Here is a 19,391-nt window from a genome sequence, read left to right as displayed (position 1 = left end):
GTACCCTCTTTTTGCATTAAAAACGTTTCCCAAAAAACATGAGAGGTATAAAATGTAATGTCGGTACGGTAGAAAATGACAAATGATACAAATTTTTTTCGAATCGCCAAAAATCATTTTGGGAAAGATGTTTTTAATGCAAAATGAGCCTACGTGCAAAATTTGAGCTCAATCTGACTCGACTGATTTTCGGAACTTTAGCCCAAACATTTTTTTTAATTATATTTTTTTAATTTGAGGTTTCATGTCGTATCGACTGCAACGTTGTCAACATCATAAAATAAGTAAGAATATATTACATTATTTGTTCGCTTAAACTTCATTAACTGTTTATGATACTACACGAAATATATTTGGAAGAGTCTATAGAATCATGGGAGCAGTCATTATGCGTCTTGTACGAAAAAATTTGAAGGTTGAATAGTTTTTCTTACATTCTCTGGAAAACCGTGTATAATGGAGAAATATATTTGATCTAGCCATCACTGACATTACGAGGACGCTTCTAAAGATAGAATAAATGACTGAATAAATTACTCAAAAATAAAATCTAAATTCAATCTTCTCCATTTTGCGAAGCAACACGCGCCAGTAATTTTCGACGATCGATAAATCCAGCGTTAAACATTCACGAATATTCAAATACTCTTCGAATCCACTGTATATCCGTGGGAGAGTTCATTGTCTTTATATGAACTCCCATCATTTTCTATCCATTCCTTACTCACTCGAACTAAACAAAAACCAAAGCCGCTTCTCGCAATGTCGCCAAATTATCCAATATTTATCCATCGAGTTCCTCGACCAAAACTCTAAATCGAAGAGTTATCTATTCCATAATTTTTGGAAGCCCAAGGCTCATGGCTGAGGATCTTCTAAAATAGATCCTTTAACAGAAATAGAAACTTCAATTATTGACCAACAACTCCCTCTCAATAAAGTAATCCAAGATTTTTGATCTTCTCTTTGGTACAACACAATTATTAAAAATCGACAATTTTAAGTTAACACTAGGTTTACGGGACCTGTCAAAATGAGGGGTTCTAATATTTTTAATTCACGATCATTGAGATTGTGAAGATCCGTAATTGAATAAATTTATTTCCCTGAGTATATATTATTTAAAGAATGTCTAAAAACTTGGATAGACACATTCTTCTCATTTTTATAAAGTAACGTAAAATACTCTCTTTCAGTGTTCCGTAAACCTAGTGTTAACAATTTAGTGAATTCGTGAAAATCAGCTTTAAATTTATTAGGAGGCGAGGCTTCACCACTCGGAAGTCTAAATTTTCTAAAAAAATGTCACTTAGCATGTCCCTAAGTCTCCGCTAGGCTCTTGAATTATTCGCCGTGTCGAAGGTTTTGGCACGGCGACCAGCAGGGATGCGTCCGGCATTCGAAAGCAGGAGTCGATATCGCATAGATTCTCCCGGTGGATGCACCAAGCAGCGAGGTGCATCGTCACCTGTCCCAAGATCCCCGTTGCCTGTGGGGAGAGCTATCCTCTCGTCCACGCGGCCACCGAGAAGAAGATTGTTCTCGGTGTCGCCGTCGTCGTCGTCGTCGTCGTCGTCGTGGTGGTGGTCGTCGTGGTCGTCGTCTCCGTGGTCGTGGTCGTCGGCTCGTTTCTCGACACGAACGGAGCATATTCCGCGCAAGCTCGGCCCGTTACTATTGATCGAGCATTTCGCCCGATGGTCGCCTCAGAATACCACGAACGGTCCGCACACCGTAAATATTCGTTCAGTGCGCCGTGGCCGAGTGACTTACGCGACTAAAAACGTTTGAGTACAAGGAAAAACGTGGCCGAACATGGTCGGAGGTGTGACAGAGGATGGACCTCTTATTCAACCTGTCGATTCCGGTGAGTGGACTTCTCTCGATTAAGCCTGAACTGTGCAGCCTAATTCGGGAACCGATCACCCAGACGATTCCCGAAGGCTTTCTATCCTCTCCCGATCCCATAATGCAATCGTCCGCGTTTTCGAATATCGTTTCACCCTGCTTGAAAGGATCATTCTCGCCTGGGCGTTGCGTTTGTTTGATAGGGAAAATTCACAGCTGTTAGGGGTGCGGGATCGGTACGATCGTTTCGATTCAGTTTCTATTTTTAATTGTTGCTTCGTCTTCGTCTTTTTGGGCCTGTCATAATGTCAGATCGTTGGCCCGGGTGTAGTTTTCCTAGGCACTGTGTTTGACAGGGACTGTGGCGGATGAGTCAACCTTAGGGTATATAATGAATCATGGCTGCTTCTGTGCATCGGCACTGATGACCATGTGGTTTTAAGGTTTTGTCGATTTGAGGCAGGTTGCACGACGTCTATTTTCCCCTTTTACAGGAGCTAGTTCGATTTTTAGGAGCTGAGAGTTCGTCCTATGTGTTATTTGTGACAGGAAGTGCTAAATATGGTAGCGTCGGTATGGGACAATTATGTGGATCAGGCCGTTCGTACAATACTACTTTTATGAAAACCATCATTCCCAGTCGGTTTTCCTCTTTTCCGATTGGCCAGTCGATATTTTACCGTATTATGTTATTTATAGTGGAGATTAGGAACTAAATGCTGTATCAGTAGGCAATAGAGATAGGGCAGTGCTATTGACTTAGGTCGTTTGTGTAATCCTGTTTTGATAAGAGTCACACTACCTCCAGTTCTTATAAATTTTTTCCAATTTTATTAACCCCCCTACCTGTTTAGCTTCTGAGAAATAAAAGACTTGTTTCTGTTTTATCTATGGTTAGGTGGCATAAATATATATGGTTTTTCAATAACAATCGACACGGGTAGCCATTATGATCGACTATAGTTGAGTATCCAACTCTGACTGTAAAGCAATCTTTCAGAACTTCTTAAAGGAAACGCATTAACCCCTTGCACTATAATGAGGATATCGAAGAGAATAAGTATGTTATTAATTTTCATTAAACTGGAATAAAATTCGATTTTGTTGTTGTCTATGTATAGCCCTTGCACAACAGCGTGTAATAAACATAAGCAATCTTTTATTCTAGAACAGTAGGAATAAAATAAATCGTAGTGCAAGGGGTTAATAATTCCAAACTTATTATCTGCAATTTTTCTAAGCAATACCAACGTTTGGAAAATATTTTACTAACAATGGCGAACACGATCTTTACTATAGTTCATCACAAAAAAATGCAAGACGTTTCTTAATCCAAATACTATGTAAGTATCACATGAACCAATAAAATAGAATTTTCAAAAAATTGCCTCTTTTCGACAGTTAATTTTTTGCATCAGAAAATTTATATTTTGCGAAAAGTGCCTGAATTCCAGTTTTTGCGATGGCAAGATATGCACCTACCGTATATGCCTGTCAAGTCTCGAGTCATTTGGTTGACTGGTTCTTGACATGTCACGTTCGCCAGATCGAAAAAGCTATTTCGAGAAGAACGCGTTCAAAGTTTCAAGCGTCGTCTTCGACTCATAAATAATGAGATATGCTACATAATGCATGCGGGGAGATCTCTAAACTTTCGAATTCAGCTGGAGTACTTTCAGAATATGTTTTTAAGGCTGGAAATATGGAAAAGATAAATGATGCTTTTTTAAAAGCTGCCAAACCAGAGAGCCTCCCTAATAATTCAATTATATTTTTATTGGCATTGCTTGTACTTGTTACTTAGTGCTACAAATGGCTTGTAGTCGTTACTATGGCACACGGAATGACGAACCAGATAATGATTCTCCAATACTCGAAAGTCTTAATGCGAGTAAACCCTTTCGTATTTATTCGAGCACGTCGCAATTCGCAGAGAGCATGAAAAGGAAGCTCGAACTCTGAGAGGTGTGCTCGAAATATTGAAAAATATACAGGACTGAAAGATATGCAATATTCAAATACGAGTCAACATGCTGTGCCTGCGATCGAGTTCCGGAATACACTATGCTAATGTATTAAAAAATCAATAGACATATCACATTCGATCAAATATAAAGAATGTTATAATTAGATTTTATGCATTTATGACAAACAGAAGTAAGTGCAATTTAAAGCAGTGGACAGATTGAAGAAATTTAAAAATATGCTTGTATTCGTCCCAGCTGATTAAAATCATTAAAGAAAAAATGAAATTTGGCTCCTGTGCTGTACAATTTATACAGACAATTTTTATCTCATCAATCAAATATCACAAAGAAATCTCACGGATACAATTCTGTTTCCAGAAATGAAATTTCGTGTCACAAAGATCGAATAGCCCGCCACGATCAAAAAGATACAATTGTTATATATTATTTCACTTTCAGTTAATACTAGGCACTAAGAATTAAAAAAGGTCTTAATTTCATATGTTTACTTTGCACTAGTTGGTGCAAAAGATATTTCGATGTTACAACTTTCATAAAATAATGAATAAAATTGGGAATTTTCATAAAGATAATATATATAAAATAAGCCAGGTTTATTGAAAATAGATTTAATTCACCTTTTTTAATTCACCTCATTTGCAATCTACATTTCTACATGAACTTTGTAAATCATTTCCATTAATGAATATTAAATTCACAAATCCCTAGTGAATTCAATTTTAATCAGATTATTATTCAACCAAAACTTTAACAGAAATGATGATTTTAATCAAGAATAATATTTTCATTAAATGAAGGAAAACTCCATATGTATATTTAATCCCCATCAGATTTTAGTAGAAATAATTAATATCAAATCAGTCTTAAATAAAATGTTCATCGAATTTACAGATCTTAAATGTATTCAACTGTGATGAAATAACAAAAACAATCAATACTTCAGTTGACTGAATACCTTTGCGATAAACTGCATTTTTCCCTATTCAAGTGTCTATTGGATCGAGTCGTAAATAACTTCCATCGCAAGCACTGAATAATTATTGAATGAATATGATCTGACAATAATAACGAGGAAGCTTAAATAGAAAAGCGATATTATTGAATCTAATAATATTGAGGACACGAATCCAGCGATTGTTAAATCGTCTGCGCTGAAATAAATTTGAAAAATGAAAATGAAAATTATTTTTGTGTCAGCTTAATAATATGTATTTCGGTTTAGATGCTATTTATAACAAGAATTACCAAATATAATAATAAATCACTAAATATTTAACGAATCACTAAAAAGTATAGAACATTATTATTTATTTTTATAAGGAATTTACTTTTATTTTTATAATAAATTTATTTTTATTTTTATAATGAACATAATTTCTCATCCGTATTTCGCCCTTTTCGAATAACTAATAGTTTGCTCTACGGTTGAGGTATTTATAGCAAAACTGACTAAATATGGCACAGTTACTAGAGGATAGGGCAACGTTATGGTTGTAGATCGTTTCTAAAATCCTAACCGACACGAAGAGCGTCGTATTACCAACTTGAAGATGAAGTTCCACTTGACAGTGTCACATTGTGTAATCTTACTCCATGTTCACTGAGAGTAGATCAATTTGCTATCATTTGCTATTAATCCTCAGGAAACAAAGGCTTCTTATTACTAACGAGATGGCGAATCTCGCTAACATAACATTTAAAACATTTTTTCCCGTCATATTCTCTTAAGTCGAATAAATTCATTTTAAATTCATTTTATAATAACATTTTAAATTGACGTTTGTACTACGTATTTCCAAAAAGATTTTATTTTTCGACATCGATCTCCTTATTTGACCAATTTGATAAGCATTTACAAACTAAAATTTATTGCTATAAGCCGATTTAGTCTAATTATACAAAAATAATTAGGGTAGTATTCAAACTCTATTATTTCTGTTTACATTGAGAATGCCTTTTATTATGCTTTTAATTGATGAAGGTATTGTTGATTACGATTAAATAGTTCTGCGTCGCATACAATGCTGTTTAATTAAATGCAGGATGAGTCACGTAACTGTGCCACGTAAAATTGCTCGTAAATTACTTGTCGTATATACAAAAAATGTTTCAAATGACATATTGCTACTTGTTTGATATCGGTTGAAGCATACAATGTGATAATTAGTTTTCTTTTCTTTATGTTTCGGTATTTTGTCGGGACAGAAGATGACCTTGAGGTTTACTATCATAATACCAAAAAGTAAAAAAATTAAAGTAAAATACTATTTAGGTGTATGGGGTCAAAAACTAATAGTTATTAGAATAATTACTGGGATATTTTCTAATAAAATGTAATGAAATTTCTGTGCATGTATCACTTACATTAAAGATTAATTAAAGAATATCTCGATAATTATTAGTTGCTGACCACATATGCCTTACTAGCTTTTAACTCGGTATTCAAAATTCTTTCGAAACGCAATGTCAAATGTGCCAAATTTGCATAAAAATTTAGTGTCACATTTCGACAAAAAGATGAACCGTTAAAAAACTAATTATCACATTCCCTCTCGATATTAAACAGCCGTCCCTTGCGACATACTTTTACCGAATAATCTCGTTTCGTTTAATAAGTTTTATATTGTAAATACAACTTTCGCAATTCGCGTGCTCTATTTCTGTATTGGGTAAAATACTTTTATCGTTGAATAACAAAAGTTCGATTATAAGAACGATCGCAAGTTATCCAAGGTCGCATGACTCACCCAGGGTGAGTCACCCTGCACAACATGGAGCACTGATTCCAGTAATTCTTAGGGTGTCTTATGATTTGGTTGCCAGCAAGCGTGAATAAGGCGACTAGGGTGAGCTGTCCAGTGGACGAACATAATTCATATCAAACGAAAAAATAACATTCACGATGTCCTTTTCATGTCGGAATTTATACAGTAATTCTGTTGTAAGCGCACAGATGTCTGGCTAAAGAGATCTAATTCTCCTTATAACCTGTTCGCCATTAATTTATTTAGCAGTTGTTCAAGTCTTGTTGTCGCTAGATCAGCAATTTATGAGGTGGTTCCATGAAAATTTCGTTTGGATAACGATCATTCACTGGGGCACCTCTGTCCACCCGTTAGAAATTGATGTTCATACATTGATCACGTGGCCCACTTTTCATTCACTCCTGTGACAGATTTTGAATCATAAAATATTGTTGGAATTGTGTTCTGGAATGTAAGAACTTAACAATGACACACAGAATACTAATCTCGCACAGACACGGGGCTTAAGTGTTCATTCGTTAAACAGTTCAGCCTAATCGTTGTATATTTCGAATGTATTTCTAAAGTAAACAGAAACCCATGCAATTCCAGTGTCGACGACGACGGTGGTCGCGCTATGCATCGGCGCCGCTTTTCTACTTTGCGCCGTCGCGATGACCTGGTGGCTTTGTCGGCGGCGTCGCGAGCACACCAAGCTCAACTCCGACAAGTCCCTGGCGTTCAGACCACCACATAGAAAGCCGAGGGCGGTCAAGAGTCCTGGCAGCACCAGCCACTACTTGAAGAAGAGCCCGAGCCCCACGGAGCCGACCAAGAGTCCTCCGGGCTCCGGAGGGCAGACGCCGAGCCCCACTGGCTCCCAAGCTTCGAACCCCTACTCGCAGCCCAGAACGCCCCAAGGTATGGGTAACAATTAGTTTCTCTACCGGGTCTCCCAACAACAATGCATTTTACTCACCGAATGCCCTACTAATAAGCTTTTTATTAATAAGCTTGAATTCTCTTGACGAAAATCATAAAGGTCGAGTCACTTAACTGTACCACCCCTTTACTCGCAACCTACCAGTCGCATCGAATAATGTTTCAATAAACAAAATTTGGTAGACATTAACCGGTACATACAATGTAATAATTAGTTTTTTTATACTTCACCTTGTTATCGAGATACGAAGGTGACCTTGAGATTTTATTTCATTATGCGTAATATCTGAACATACGACTTGGAAGGGTATCCGAAGGGCATGTGGGGTGAAAGAGTAATAATTACCGAAAAAACAAAAATTCTTCGAGCGTTTACAAACAAAAAAACAATTTTAGTTTTTATACGTCTTTATATATATATCTGGTATCAAAATTTCTGAATGTTTTTATATATCTGACTTTTCAATTTTAAAATATTGAAGTAAATATAAAACTGAAAGCTTTAAATGGGAAGCTAAATATAGAAACATAAATTTTCCACCCTCATATCTCCCCGAAGACCACCAGTGGGCGTTAACGATCGCATTAAGAAAATATCGCTTCGGGTTACTATTACGAATCGAACATTCCATATCGAAGAACCTGATAATATCGCCCCACGAAAATAATTGGAAAATGTGATATATGACAAGTAACAGAAGTCGAAGTCTCAGAGAAACCCTTTAAGATTATTTAAAAAACATTGACACGTTTGCCATCATGAATTACCTTAGTTATTTAATTCATTTTTGTCCCTTTGTACAAATTTTGTACTACAAAACAAAGGGGGATATACAAAATATTCGAAATATTTTTTTCAAGAATTTACAACAAATTCTTCATATACGTGCCGCCATTTTGTCGCGCTATTTTATTATTTCTGTCCAAAAATAAGACTTCCTATCGATTTTTCATACTGATAAGTTGTACTTGTATTTTACAATTCAAGTGGTATTTATACCACTAAGTAGCATTACTTCATTACTTACAGTGTTTACTCTATATATGTCCCAAATGCCTAGCCGATAAAAGTCCCAGAACGAGGCCTCTAAAGCTTCGCTGTCTTTTTTCATGTTCGACGTGGATCAAGGAATAGTTTCTCCTGGCCGATATATGTCCCTGGGTAGACCCGTGTTTTGGACATATATCGTGTAGAAACAAATAATTCACTCGTGCCATTTTTATGTCGCGGAGTGTAGACGATGAAGAGAACGACTATTAGAATTGGTAGCGAACGTATCGATGAAGGAACAGATGAAAATTATTTAGACGATTGCGTTTGATTATAGGTACGCCACCTCAAACACCTTCGGGTGAGGTAACCCTAAGCATCGAGAATGAGCGCGATAAGGCGGAGATCGAGAACAATGAGAAGACGGACCGCGACAAGAACCACACGACGAAGAATAATAAGGACAATCTGGGACAGCTGATGTTCAAGCTGCGGTACATCAGCGAGCAGAACGCGCTCCGTGTAACCGTCGTCAATTGCAAAGGGTTGCCCGCGAGGGAGCAGAACGCAACCACCAGCGACCCTTATGTCAAATTGAAGCTGTTGCCTGATAAGCAGCACCAGGTGAAGACGAGGGTCCTCAGAAACACCAGAGACCCGGTTTACGACGAAGACTTCACCTTCTTCGGAATATCGAAGGATCAGCTGCAGGTACGTGCAACTCGGCTAGCATAATTCATTAATCTTCGAGAAACGGACATTTTTAATGATTAATGGGGTAGAGGCAAGTGCAGTAGCATCTCCGTAACTGTCGTATCGTCAGATCTGCCAAGCGACAGTTCTAGAAGAGGTGCCACATTCTTTTTACTGTGCCGAACGTAGAGAAGGATAGGGGGACTCGTGGCAGCTCAGCCTTTTAAATTAAAAAATCAAAATTTCTTCTTTTTGGTTTGCCGTCGATGAAACTTTTACCATCGCATTCGTCTTGTTTTTCTTATTAAAATGACACCAAACACGATATAATTACAATCGTAACGAGCGATTGAAGCTTCGGACATGACATATACGGTAGAGGTACACGAATTCTTAACTTCACTTGGTGCACAAGCCATTATGATCGTAACTATATCGTGTTTGGTATCACTTTAATTAGAAAAACGAGACGAATCGATGGTGAAAGTTTTCTAATTTGTTTTTTTTTTTTTTATAAAGTAAGCGAAGTAAAAGATTACAACTTTTCTAATTTGTTTTTTTTTTTTTATAAAAGTTGTAATCTTGTATTTCGCTTGAATCGCTGACTCCAGCGTGACTGGCTCCAAGGGGGATCCCCGCCCAGTGGTGGGGATAAAATTTTGACAGTTACGGCAGAGACCTTTGTGACAGTTACGGAGATAATACTTTAGCTTATTATGGGGAGGGTTCTGAATATTTGGGCTCTGTACATAAATGTTATAATTAGTTACAGCGTTGTCTTTTTTCTTATACGCAAAAAGAAATTTGCATAAGGGTAAATTCACATAAAAAATAAAAATAAAGGAACCGAATGTATGAACATGCAATCTGGTAATTCGTTAATGTTATTTTCTTTTCCTTAACTATGATAGCTTTTCTTTAAAGGACATATTTGTGACTAAACAAGCTTCCTCATTACGGTTCACAGAAAATCAGCCTGCACTTTATAGTGCTCAGCTTCGATAGATACTCCCGAGACGATATTATCGGTGAATTGACGTGTGCACTCTCATCGGTGTCCGGTTTGGAGAACGCTGATAACCAGGAGATATCATTGTGTCGAAAAATTTGCCCCAGAAGCCTGAAGGTGAGGAACAAACGACGAATGGGAGCACGCTATTGATTCGGAAAGCGTCTAAAAAAGGGTCCACTAATATTTAATCATCCAAGCACGCCGAAAATACTAGGAGCAACGTGACAAGACTTCAGAAGTCGAAACGATTTACAACATTCACGGTTTATTATAAATTCACAAAGTTTTTCCAATCAAATGTATTAGACTGAACCAAAAATAATTTTTAGTTTTCAGTTTTCACGGTTATACTGGTACAAAATATTCCAGTTATTATATCGAACTTTTACTAATCTGATTTGACAAATTTCATTTGAAGTTCAAAGAATTAAATAATTTAAAAAAAAATTATTTGGCTGATCAAATGATTATTTGAAATAACTCGTAGCCAAGTAGGATACTATTTTATCTTAACACTAAACCTACCCACGGTTTTATATTTTACAATTATTGAAACTATAAAAATTCATTTATGGAAAATAGTGGAATAAATTTCCTTGTCCAAGTATTTGTTACATTGAAAATTACGGACAATCTTAATAAATTTAGGGTTGCCATTTTGATATGGCAATATTTACCAGATACTGTTAATGCTTGGTAGGTTTAATGTTAACTAAAAATATTTTAATTAATGATAAATAATCGATAAAAATTGAACGGATTTTTCATCGATACTCGCGTTACAGATTCAATCGCAAGGCAGAGGAGAGCTGCTAGTGTCTCTTTGCTGGCAACCGATCACCAGCCGACTAACGGTTGTCGTGCTGAAGGCGCAGAATCTACCAAAGATGGACGTGACCGGCTTGGCGGACCCGTACGTGAAAATTTACCTGCTGTACAACAATCAACGCATCGCCAAGAAAAAGACAAGCGTGAAGAGACGCACCCTTAGCCCGGTATTCAACGAGTCCTTCGTTTTTGACATTCCAAACGGCGCGGACGGGCTCAAAAATGTCAGCCTTGAATTCATGCTGCTCGACTGGGATCGTGTTACAAAGAACGAGGTATGTAAACACGCATTTCGTGCAGTAGAAAATACACAAAACGAATGTTAACCTTCTCCTCATAAATCTTCATAAACGACGAGAAATGTTTGATACACTTCTACTTAACGGTGCATTTTTGACGTCTTTAAACTCTTTCCTTTCAATCGTAAAATGTGATTTTTTTCTATTAATAATTTTTAAGAAATTTCAACAAACTTATGACAATTGAAAAGTTGAGCAAATTCTCAAATAGTCGTATCCGGCTTTTTGATACTTAATGCAGTAATGCCTCCATGTACCATACATATGCGAAAGGAATACGACATTTTTGAAAAATGCCCACTGCCCCTTGAAACTTTTGCCACCACATTTCTGACATTTTTCTGATTAAAATGAGACCAAACATGACATAATTCGTAGAGTAGAGCCTCGACCATCCATTGAAATACAACATTTTTGGGACACCTTGCGTAAAAAAAAAAAATAAGAATCCGAAGCTGTTTTGACATTTTTCCACAAGAACATATAAACAGTTTCAAACATATAAATTGAGCGTAGGGTATAGAGGTAAGGAATTGCATGAACTTTCGCAAGGGAACAGGTATTGACAAACATGATTGGATGTTTCAGGTGATCGGACGACTCGAATTCGGCGGGCAGGACTGTCAAGATTCAGCTCTGAACCATTGGAGGGAAGTTTGCAGCTCGCCGCAAAGACAGATTGCTGATTGGCACAAATTAAGGGAGTAGTTAGTATCTCCCAGCCCCATCGATTTTCCTGGAATCCCATCTCCAACTATCCGAAAGCCCCACATCCTTCTCCATTATGAAACCACCGATCCAACCCCCCGAAACCCTACGATGAAGTAGGGTATCTGTTTTGTAAACCTAATACTCGATGTATATTAGGCTTGAAGCGAGTGGCGGCACGTCCACCCGCGATCGATGCAACTGCGAACGCATGCCACGAGACGTGTCACGTTTCGAACCATCGATTTTCATTTTGCAAACCACAAGCGTACACCAAACGCAATCTTCTGTCATTTTCTAGGCGCGAAGTATTTCGAACTTTGAATAGACATTTCTAGAAGATTTTCGTGCGCTGATTATGGATCTGTCAATCTTTTCGCAGAAAAAAATCGTTTAAAAGAACACCTGAAATGCGACAATTTCTTTTTTTTTTTTTTTTCTAAACGTGTAAGAGAAAATCTAATTACTTCGAATGATAGAGCGAACCTATTACCTACAGGTGGCATTCGTGAAAGTTACAAATCGCGTTCCATTTTTAAAATACGAACAAAATGGTTTCCCAAGGCGCGGTCTTAGTGGTTCTCAACGCTGATGTGTCGGCCATTTTGTGAAAGGGAAATATGACTGTATGTTCAAAGATTTTACACTCTGTTTCCTTATTTTAGCATCGAATCGTTAACGAATAATTAAAAAATACAATAGTACAGCACATTTTTACATTTTTTGAACAAAATGTGATTTCTAACCTCTAACCGCAAATCGAACGTTCGGTCTATTTCTGCTCCTAATTAGATGTTCTCTTACATTTTCCTAAATACATTAGAAGATCTCCGAGAAAATTGTCGCGTCATTCTATCCATGAAATCCAAATTAGGAAATTTTATTTCGATTTTCTCAAAAACTGCAATTAAAAGAAATTGACAGATTTGTATTCAGCTCGCAAAACGTGATGTCGTCAAATAGAAAATGTCTAAAAAAAAAGCCACCGCTTGAAAAATTATTTGAAATGCTGCTTCAAGTGTCCGCAGACACGATTCGCTCGAAGAACAGTGAAACGTCGATCTATGATTCACGGAGGCTATCCTGGGATCGATAAATTCCGATTCGAAAGAGAAACACCATCTCGACGAAACGCAGGGGCAGCCGATCGCGAGTGCAACGCATACAAAATGCTTTACGATATAAATATAGTAATTAAGATTTCCGACCAGATGGCAACGCGAGAAGGAGGACGAAGCAGTTAACTATTAAACAATCGAGCATCTGTCGATTTTATCGGACGGGGGCTGCGTGTTCCCCAACGATCATTGTTTTCTCGACGGAGAGTTGATTTGGCATACGTGTCGCGAGTCCGAGAACAGGATTTTCGGTTTTTCTCATGTTAGATCGTCGAAGAAGCATCCACCATCGAGACAATTTTAAACGATACGTACGGCGCGAGTCGGATGAGTTTTTGTCATGTTTCACCGGGGAAAACTATAATTCTATGAATTAGCAACAAACACAATAGTTGAATAGAGGTCTGTGTTACGTTCCGTCATCAAGTCCGATGCCAGCGATCGAATACCGATTCTCGTTTGTCAGCGCGGACGTCGTTGTCGCGAATGATCGAACGAAAAAACACGTCTTTCGCAGACAGATCGCGCGCATCCGAGACTGAAAGTTGATTTCGTTTCGAGCCGAGTCAATTTTTCCTCGATTCCGAACGGGGCTGTGACGCTCTTCAGGGACGTCTGCGCGACTCCGGAGTCCGTCGTTTTTAGCAGGATCGATGTGAATTAATCGTGAAATCGTCTAGAGCCGAGCGACTCGCTCGCAACTGTGTCTGTACCCTTCATTATGCGAAAGTGTCACTGTATAATCAATGTTCCGCGACTAGAAAAATCCGCGAGATAGACCGACAGCGAGAGAAGAGAGAGAGAGAGAGAGAGAGAGAGAGAGAGAGAGAGAGAGAGAGAGAGAGAGAGAGAGAAGCAAGGACACGTTGAGAGATTCGATCTGTGTTTGCATAGCTGACATACTTTGTTCAGCGAGAACGCTAATTGGGTTCTCGACGCGAGGAAATTGCCTGAAATGACTTTTAGAGCGATTTTTGCATAAGTATGCACGAGACGATCCTGGAAAGGTCGCAAAACAATGACCAAGCTTACGCGCCGCTGCGATTGTCCGTCCGTTTGGGAAAATGGGAATTGAATCGTCGAAATCCCGATCGAGCATAAACGAAAAAAGGAATAAATGAAAAAGAATAAATTGTTTAAGAACCGATGACGGAGGAACGGGTCGAGCGATCGCAGCGTCGTCTTCGGGTGCTATTGAAGGCCGCTTCGCGATTTGTAAATATGTAATTTATGTTTAAATAGAGAAGGAAACGCGCGGACTCTTTGTTTGATCGAGAACCGTGCGTGGTTCTCGATCGCTGTCGAACGGGGTAGAGCGACTGCGATTCGCGGAGAGGAAAATTTCACAACACCGAGTAGAACGAGATGTCGGAGACAAGTGATAGTGTCCTCGTCGGTATGTCTGATTGTAATGATAACATCGTAATCCGCTTGTAAAGTACGGTCGATGATGATTAATGATTACCCGATTCGATTCCGTTTGAAAACCGGACGCGCCTGGCATTGTTGACGCGACATTTTGTATTCTTCTTGGATTATCGTTGCATTGAAAATAAGCAAAATAAGAGAAATCCGTTTGCAAAATTATTTTCTTAAAAATCCGCTTCGAATTTACCCATCGTTACCGACGGAGCACTTCACATTCTTGTCGAATTATCATTGTATTTGGTCAATTACTTTATAATTCGTAAGAATACGAGTTCTTATAAAATTATTGTTACATTAAATTACCGAACTAACAATCCATAACAGTTATACTGCGGATTTTATGCATTTACGACAAAACAGGTGAATTGCAAAACAGGGAAAATATTAGACGATTTAAAAAACACGATTACATTGGGGTTAAATAAAATGATTGATATAACTAAGCAATGTCTACACGCAGCTATTCCTAGCAATTGACTTGGAAAATACTTATTTTGCATAAAAATCCGCAATTTTTAAGCTTGTCGAACACCGACGAATTATTGTTACGTTTGATCGGTTACTGAATTTATAATTTGTTGAAAGCCTGCCGACACCGTTTGCAGAGCATTCTTATCGAATTATAGTTATATTTGATCAACTACTAGATTTACAATTCGTGAGAATGTGAGCTTGAAATTGTGTTTGAAATTTGCTCCCGTCGTTACCGACCGAGCACGTCGCATTCTGAATTATTGTTACATTCGATCAGTTGCCTATTTAATTCGTAACAATAAGATTAATCCGCTTGTGTAAAATACCGTCGGCGCAGATTTATTCGGTCGAGTTCGATTTGAAATTCGGACCGCACGTTGTTACCGGCGGAGCGTCTCGCATTCTTGTCTGATTATTGTTGCATTTGATCAGTTACCGAATCTATAATTCGTAACGATAAGATTTCGGTTTGAAATTCCGCCATCGGAACGCACGTTGTTACCGGCGGAGCATCTCGCATTCTTGTCTGATTATTGTTGCATTTGTTCGGTTACCGAATTGATAAGTTGGTAAGGATAGTAGGTGTAACTCGCATGTAAAATACCGACAACGCTGATTTGCTCGATTAGACTTCCGTTTTTCGAAATTCGCCATCGGACGGCACCCCGATGCGTCCTAATATCGGAGTATTGTTACATTTGCGATCAGTTACTGAATTTAGATGCGCATATAAATATATATTGACTAGAGATATGGAAGGTTGATATATTTCTATCCGTTTTTCGCGGCGAAGTTGATCGACACACGCACTCAAATTATTATCGACACAACGTATTTAATTGTACGATGGGGAGTTTACGTTCGGAGGGCCCGTTTGCATGTATCACAAACACACCACCGCGATCAATAACGAGTACCGATTATTAATTATCTTAGAGACTCGGGTTCGGAGATGTTAAAGTTACTTTAAACTGTCCCCGAAAGACGGGGGCAACGATATTAACTCGTCCGAAAAAATTCGCAGCATGTCTAACGAATTAGCGAAACTCTCTCGGCGATTGTCATTTCGTTGTAAGTCGTAATTTTATTTAAGGGGATGCAATCAGATTTCCGAATATTTTGGAGGAACAGAGAGAAAGTGTGCGAATTTTTCGAACGAGCCATTCAAGCCGTAAAGTAACTTCAGAGCTCAGATCGTCGCTCTAATCGCGAACGTTCGCGTGCGTCCGCGTATAGACGACAGATTTTACTCGAGGCAGAGATGTTCCTAGAAAACGATTTTAATGTATCGAACACTCGAACGGAAAGTAGAAGAGCGATTTTCGACGTAGACTTACCGAGACTTCAGATCATTTCAACGAGGTAATTAAGCACCAAGAAATAAAATGGTTGGTAGATGTACGAAAAGAAGCAAAGTGAACTTGAATCGAACCTGAGTTGTAGACTTGAATTTTTCATTTCGAAATTCTACCAAATCGGAATCTTTTCACTTAACACGCTCATTGTTTCGACGAAATTGCAACGCTGTGTTGGGGAAATAGCGATTGTAAGGTGAAATAGAGGTATTACCAATGAAAGTGTTAAGTCTTACCAAACAATTGTATATTTTGTTTAAGAGCGAATAAAAACGAAGATAGACCACAATCAGCAGCGTTTTCAAGAACAAAAATTGCAATCTTAGCGGAAACGGGAGATTCTAGAAAATAAGTACAGTTTTGCCTCGAAAGATGCCATTCAAATCTGGAGTTAATATGTCGTTCTAATTACTACCTTCGGATAGTATTTACAGGTAGTATATTTCAACGAAAGATAGAAAAAATTAGGGTAACAAGTAAACTGCAGATTTTTATGTTGTTATTAACATAAATGCTTATCGAACTTAATATTGTTACAGTTTAAATTTCTTTTTCTACAAATGGTATAATATGCATTCGCTTACTCCATTTTGTCATAATTGCATAAAATTCAAAGTCTAGTGGTAAATATTCAAGCATATTTCAAGTTTAGTCAAATGGATCATAGAATTTGGTTAATTAACACTCGGACATTATTACCATATTGCATTCGCGAAAATGAAAATATTTCTCTGAAGAAATCCCCCAAACCTTGTGCATCTTTCGAAGCACTACTGTAGTGAGGTCGACTATCAAGCATACAGACATAAGTACGCGAATCAATGAAAACATAAACGTTGTTGGTGTCCGTTGCCCGTAGAAGAAAAACGCAGACGGTCAACACAACTGGCACGAAAAGCCGATTTGTTTCTCTTGTAGCAAATCAATCATTCTCCAGAAGCAAATGCAAAAGTCGAACGAGAAAACTGTTTCACAATGAAAACGGATCCATTCTTCGGAAGAAAACAAATGAAAAAGAAAAACGAAAAAGCAACGACGAACACGGTACGAGCCACAACACCAAAGAAAGAAAGTAAATGACAGACATCGCAAATAAATAAATATATATATATATATATATATATATATATATCACGTACAAAGACTCGACACCGAACACATTAACATTTACATGCTAACGAATAAGTATAGTAAAGAGAAAGGAAGGAAAACTGAAACAAAAGACCGGAACGTCTCGTTGCGCGCGACGTTATGGAGACCGCAACGCTATGGCCGTCGCGACGCTACGAAGACCCCGAAGTTATGGCGAATGCTACGCTATGGAAACGGTGACGTAACGCGACCAGTGCGACGCTACAGAGACCGTGACGTAATGGCGATCGTGGAAACTGCGACGCTATAGAAATCGCGAGATTAAGGAAACCGCAACGCGACGCTACGGGGGCCGCGACGCAACGGAGACCGGACGGTGTTATGCGATCCACGAGAGTTTCCGGATATTTATTTAATTGCTATTTACAGATATAACTATGTAAGGAACGACTATAATAAGTAGCATGTAGCGAAGTATCTCATAAAACGTCGTCGTCTGGCATTCTTGACGATTCTTTTCTCGCGCAAGATGGCGATTTTATCGACACAGAAGCAGGGAGCTCCGCAAAGACCAGTGTAGATGTGCTGGATGCATAATCGATCGAAGGTCGACACGGAATGCTGGAAAATCACCGTTCTTATCGCATAATTTCCTTCCTTTCGTTTCCACGGAACGTTTGTGAACGAATACTTTTCCCCGCTGCAAAGATAACAATTTTTTGTACCGAAACATACAATGTAGTTGATACTTATTTATGGAATATAGAAGGATTCGCTTCGATTTCACGATTTTTCCCCACTTTTTGCGACGACTACGCTCCGGGACAAAATGGCGACGCGAAGGATTTTTCGTTCGAACCGTTTTCGCCACTGTAGTTACTCTGGAAGTGTTGTATCTAAAATTTGTTTTCAATGATAATCTCAATTATCGCTAAACTCCGGATCTTTATGCAAAATAAGAAGTTGGTGCATCAATTGCAAGGCACAGGAGCTAAAAAAATTTTTTGGGACGATCTAATATTTTGAATATTAAACAAACATGTGTTTCCACTCCACTAATGTCCATTATCGTTTCAGGTAATATTAATCAAATGCATTGGTTCACGCAAATGACAAGTTAAAACATAAATGGTAGCTTCGATCACATCGAATTTCATTCAATTCTTAATCAATTTTAGTATAAGCCATTCAAGTATCAATTTTCTCCTGCGAATTTTGTCCCAAAGCGTACACGTTTATAACTACCGTGCTCGAACAGGATTAGAATATAGATTCTGCAGTTTAATTTTGTTCTGAAAGCAGTTTGTTTGTTGTTGCTTATGTTGCATTGTTTTACCTTTTTATTTGTGGCATGCTTGTGTCTGCATAACATTTACACTTTTAACCGATCTAATATCCAAATTGCCAAAAAAAAGGTAATGCCATTAAAAATTGCCATTTTTTAATTTTTAGAATAACAAAAATCAAAATATCGAAGGTTGTAAAAATGACGACCTGAACCATTTTAATGCGTGAATTGATATTTTCCTTTCGTTTAACATTTCAGACCTAATTATAATCCTAATTTTGTAACCCAATTTTCTTCCTCTCTCCTTTCCTTCCATTTTAATCTTTTCCCCATCTTCATTTCAAAATTTGTAGTCCGAAAGTTAACTGTCAATTACAGAATATGTCTGTTGAATACAAAATGGCTGACACAGCAGAACCTCCCATATCCGAATTAACACGAAAGCTTTGTAGTCGGTAATAAACTTTTGAATACAGTCGTGCGAGAAATACTTAAATAATTATTTAACAAAAAAAAATTATGTCTATGTAGCTTCTGTATGTTGCAATTAGTGCAGACGATTTTTATTTTTCCCCATTCAATT

The 19,391-nt window shown here is 37.9% G+C and overlaps 1 protein-coding gene across 1 annotated transcript; it reads left to right on the top strand.

Moving 5' to 3' along the window:
• Window positions 1-1,130: 1,130 nt before the first annotated feature.
• Window positions 1,131-18,301, top strand: Syt4 (Synaptotagmin 4). Its single transcript, XM_076797042.1, has 6 exons — window positions 1,131-1,867; window positions 7,193-7,501; window positions 8,851-9,224; window positions 10,174-10,332; window positions 11,004-11,321; window positions 11,934-18,301. The coding sequence occupies exons 1-6, from the start codon at window positions 1,816-1,818 to the stop codon at window positions 12,051-12,053; spliced, it is 1,332 nt and encodes a 443-aa protein (XP_076653157.1). The 5' UTR covers window positions 1,131-1,815; the 3' UTR covers window positions 12,054-18,301.
• Window positions 18,302-19,391: the final 1,090 nt, after the last annotated feature.

The sequence above is a fragment of the Halictus rubicundus genome, chromosome 11, assembly GCF_050948215.1.
Source record: "Halictus rubicundus isolate RS-2024b chromosome 11, iyHalRubi1_principal, whole genome shotgun sequence".
Taxonomy (NCBI): domain Eukaryota; kingdom Metazoa; phylum Arthropoda; class Insecta; order Hymenoptera; family Halictidae; genus Halictus; species Halictus rubicundus.
This window is presented reverse-complemented; position numbering and strand designations above follow the sequence as displayed.

What these genes read in the sequence shown, in the direction of transcription:
- Syt4 (XM_076797042.1), top strand. Translation starts at nt 1,816, where the DNA reads ATGGTCGGAGGTGTGACAGAGGATGGACCTCTTATTCAACCTGTCGAT. An exon ending in TATCGAAGGATCAGCTGCAG is followed by an intron (nt 9,225 to 10,173) that starts GTACGTGCAACT and finishes TACGGTTCACAG; the next exon opens with AAAATCAGCCTGCACTTTAT. An exon ending in TTTGCCCCAGAAGCCTGAAG is followed by an intron (nt 10,333 to 11,003) that starts GTGAGGAACAAA and finishes CTCGCGTTACAG; the next exon opens with ATTCAATCGCAAGGCAGAGG.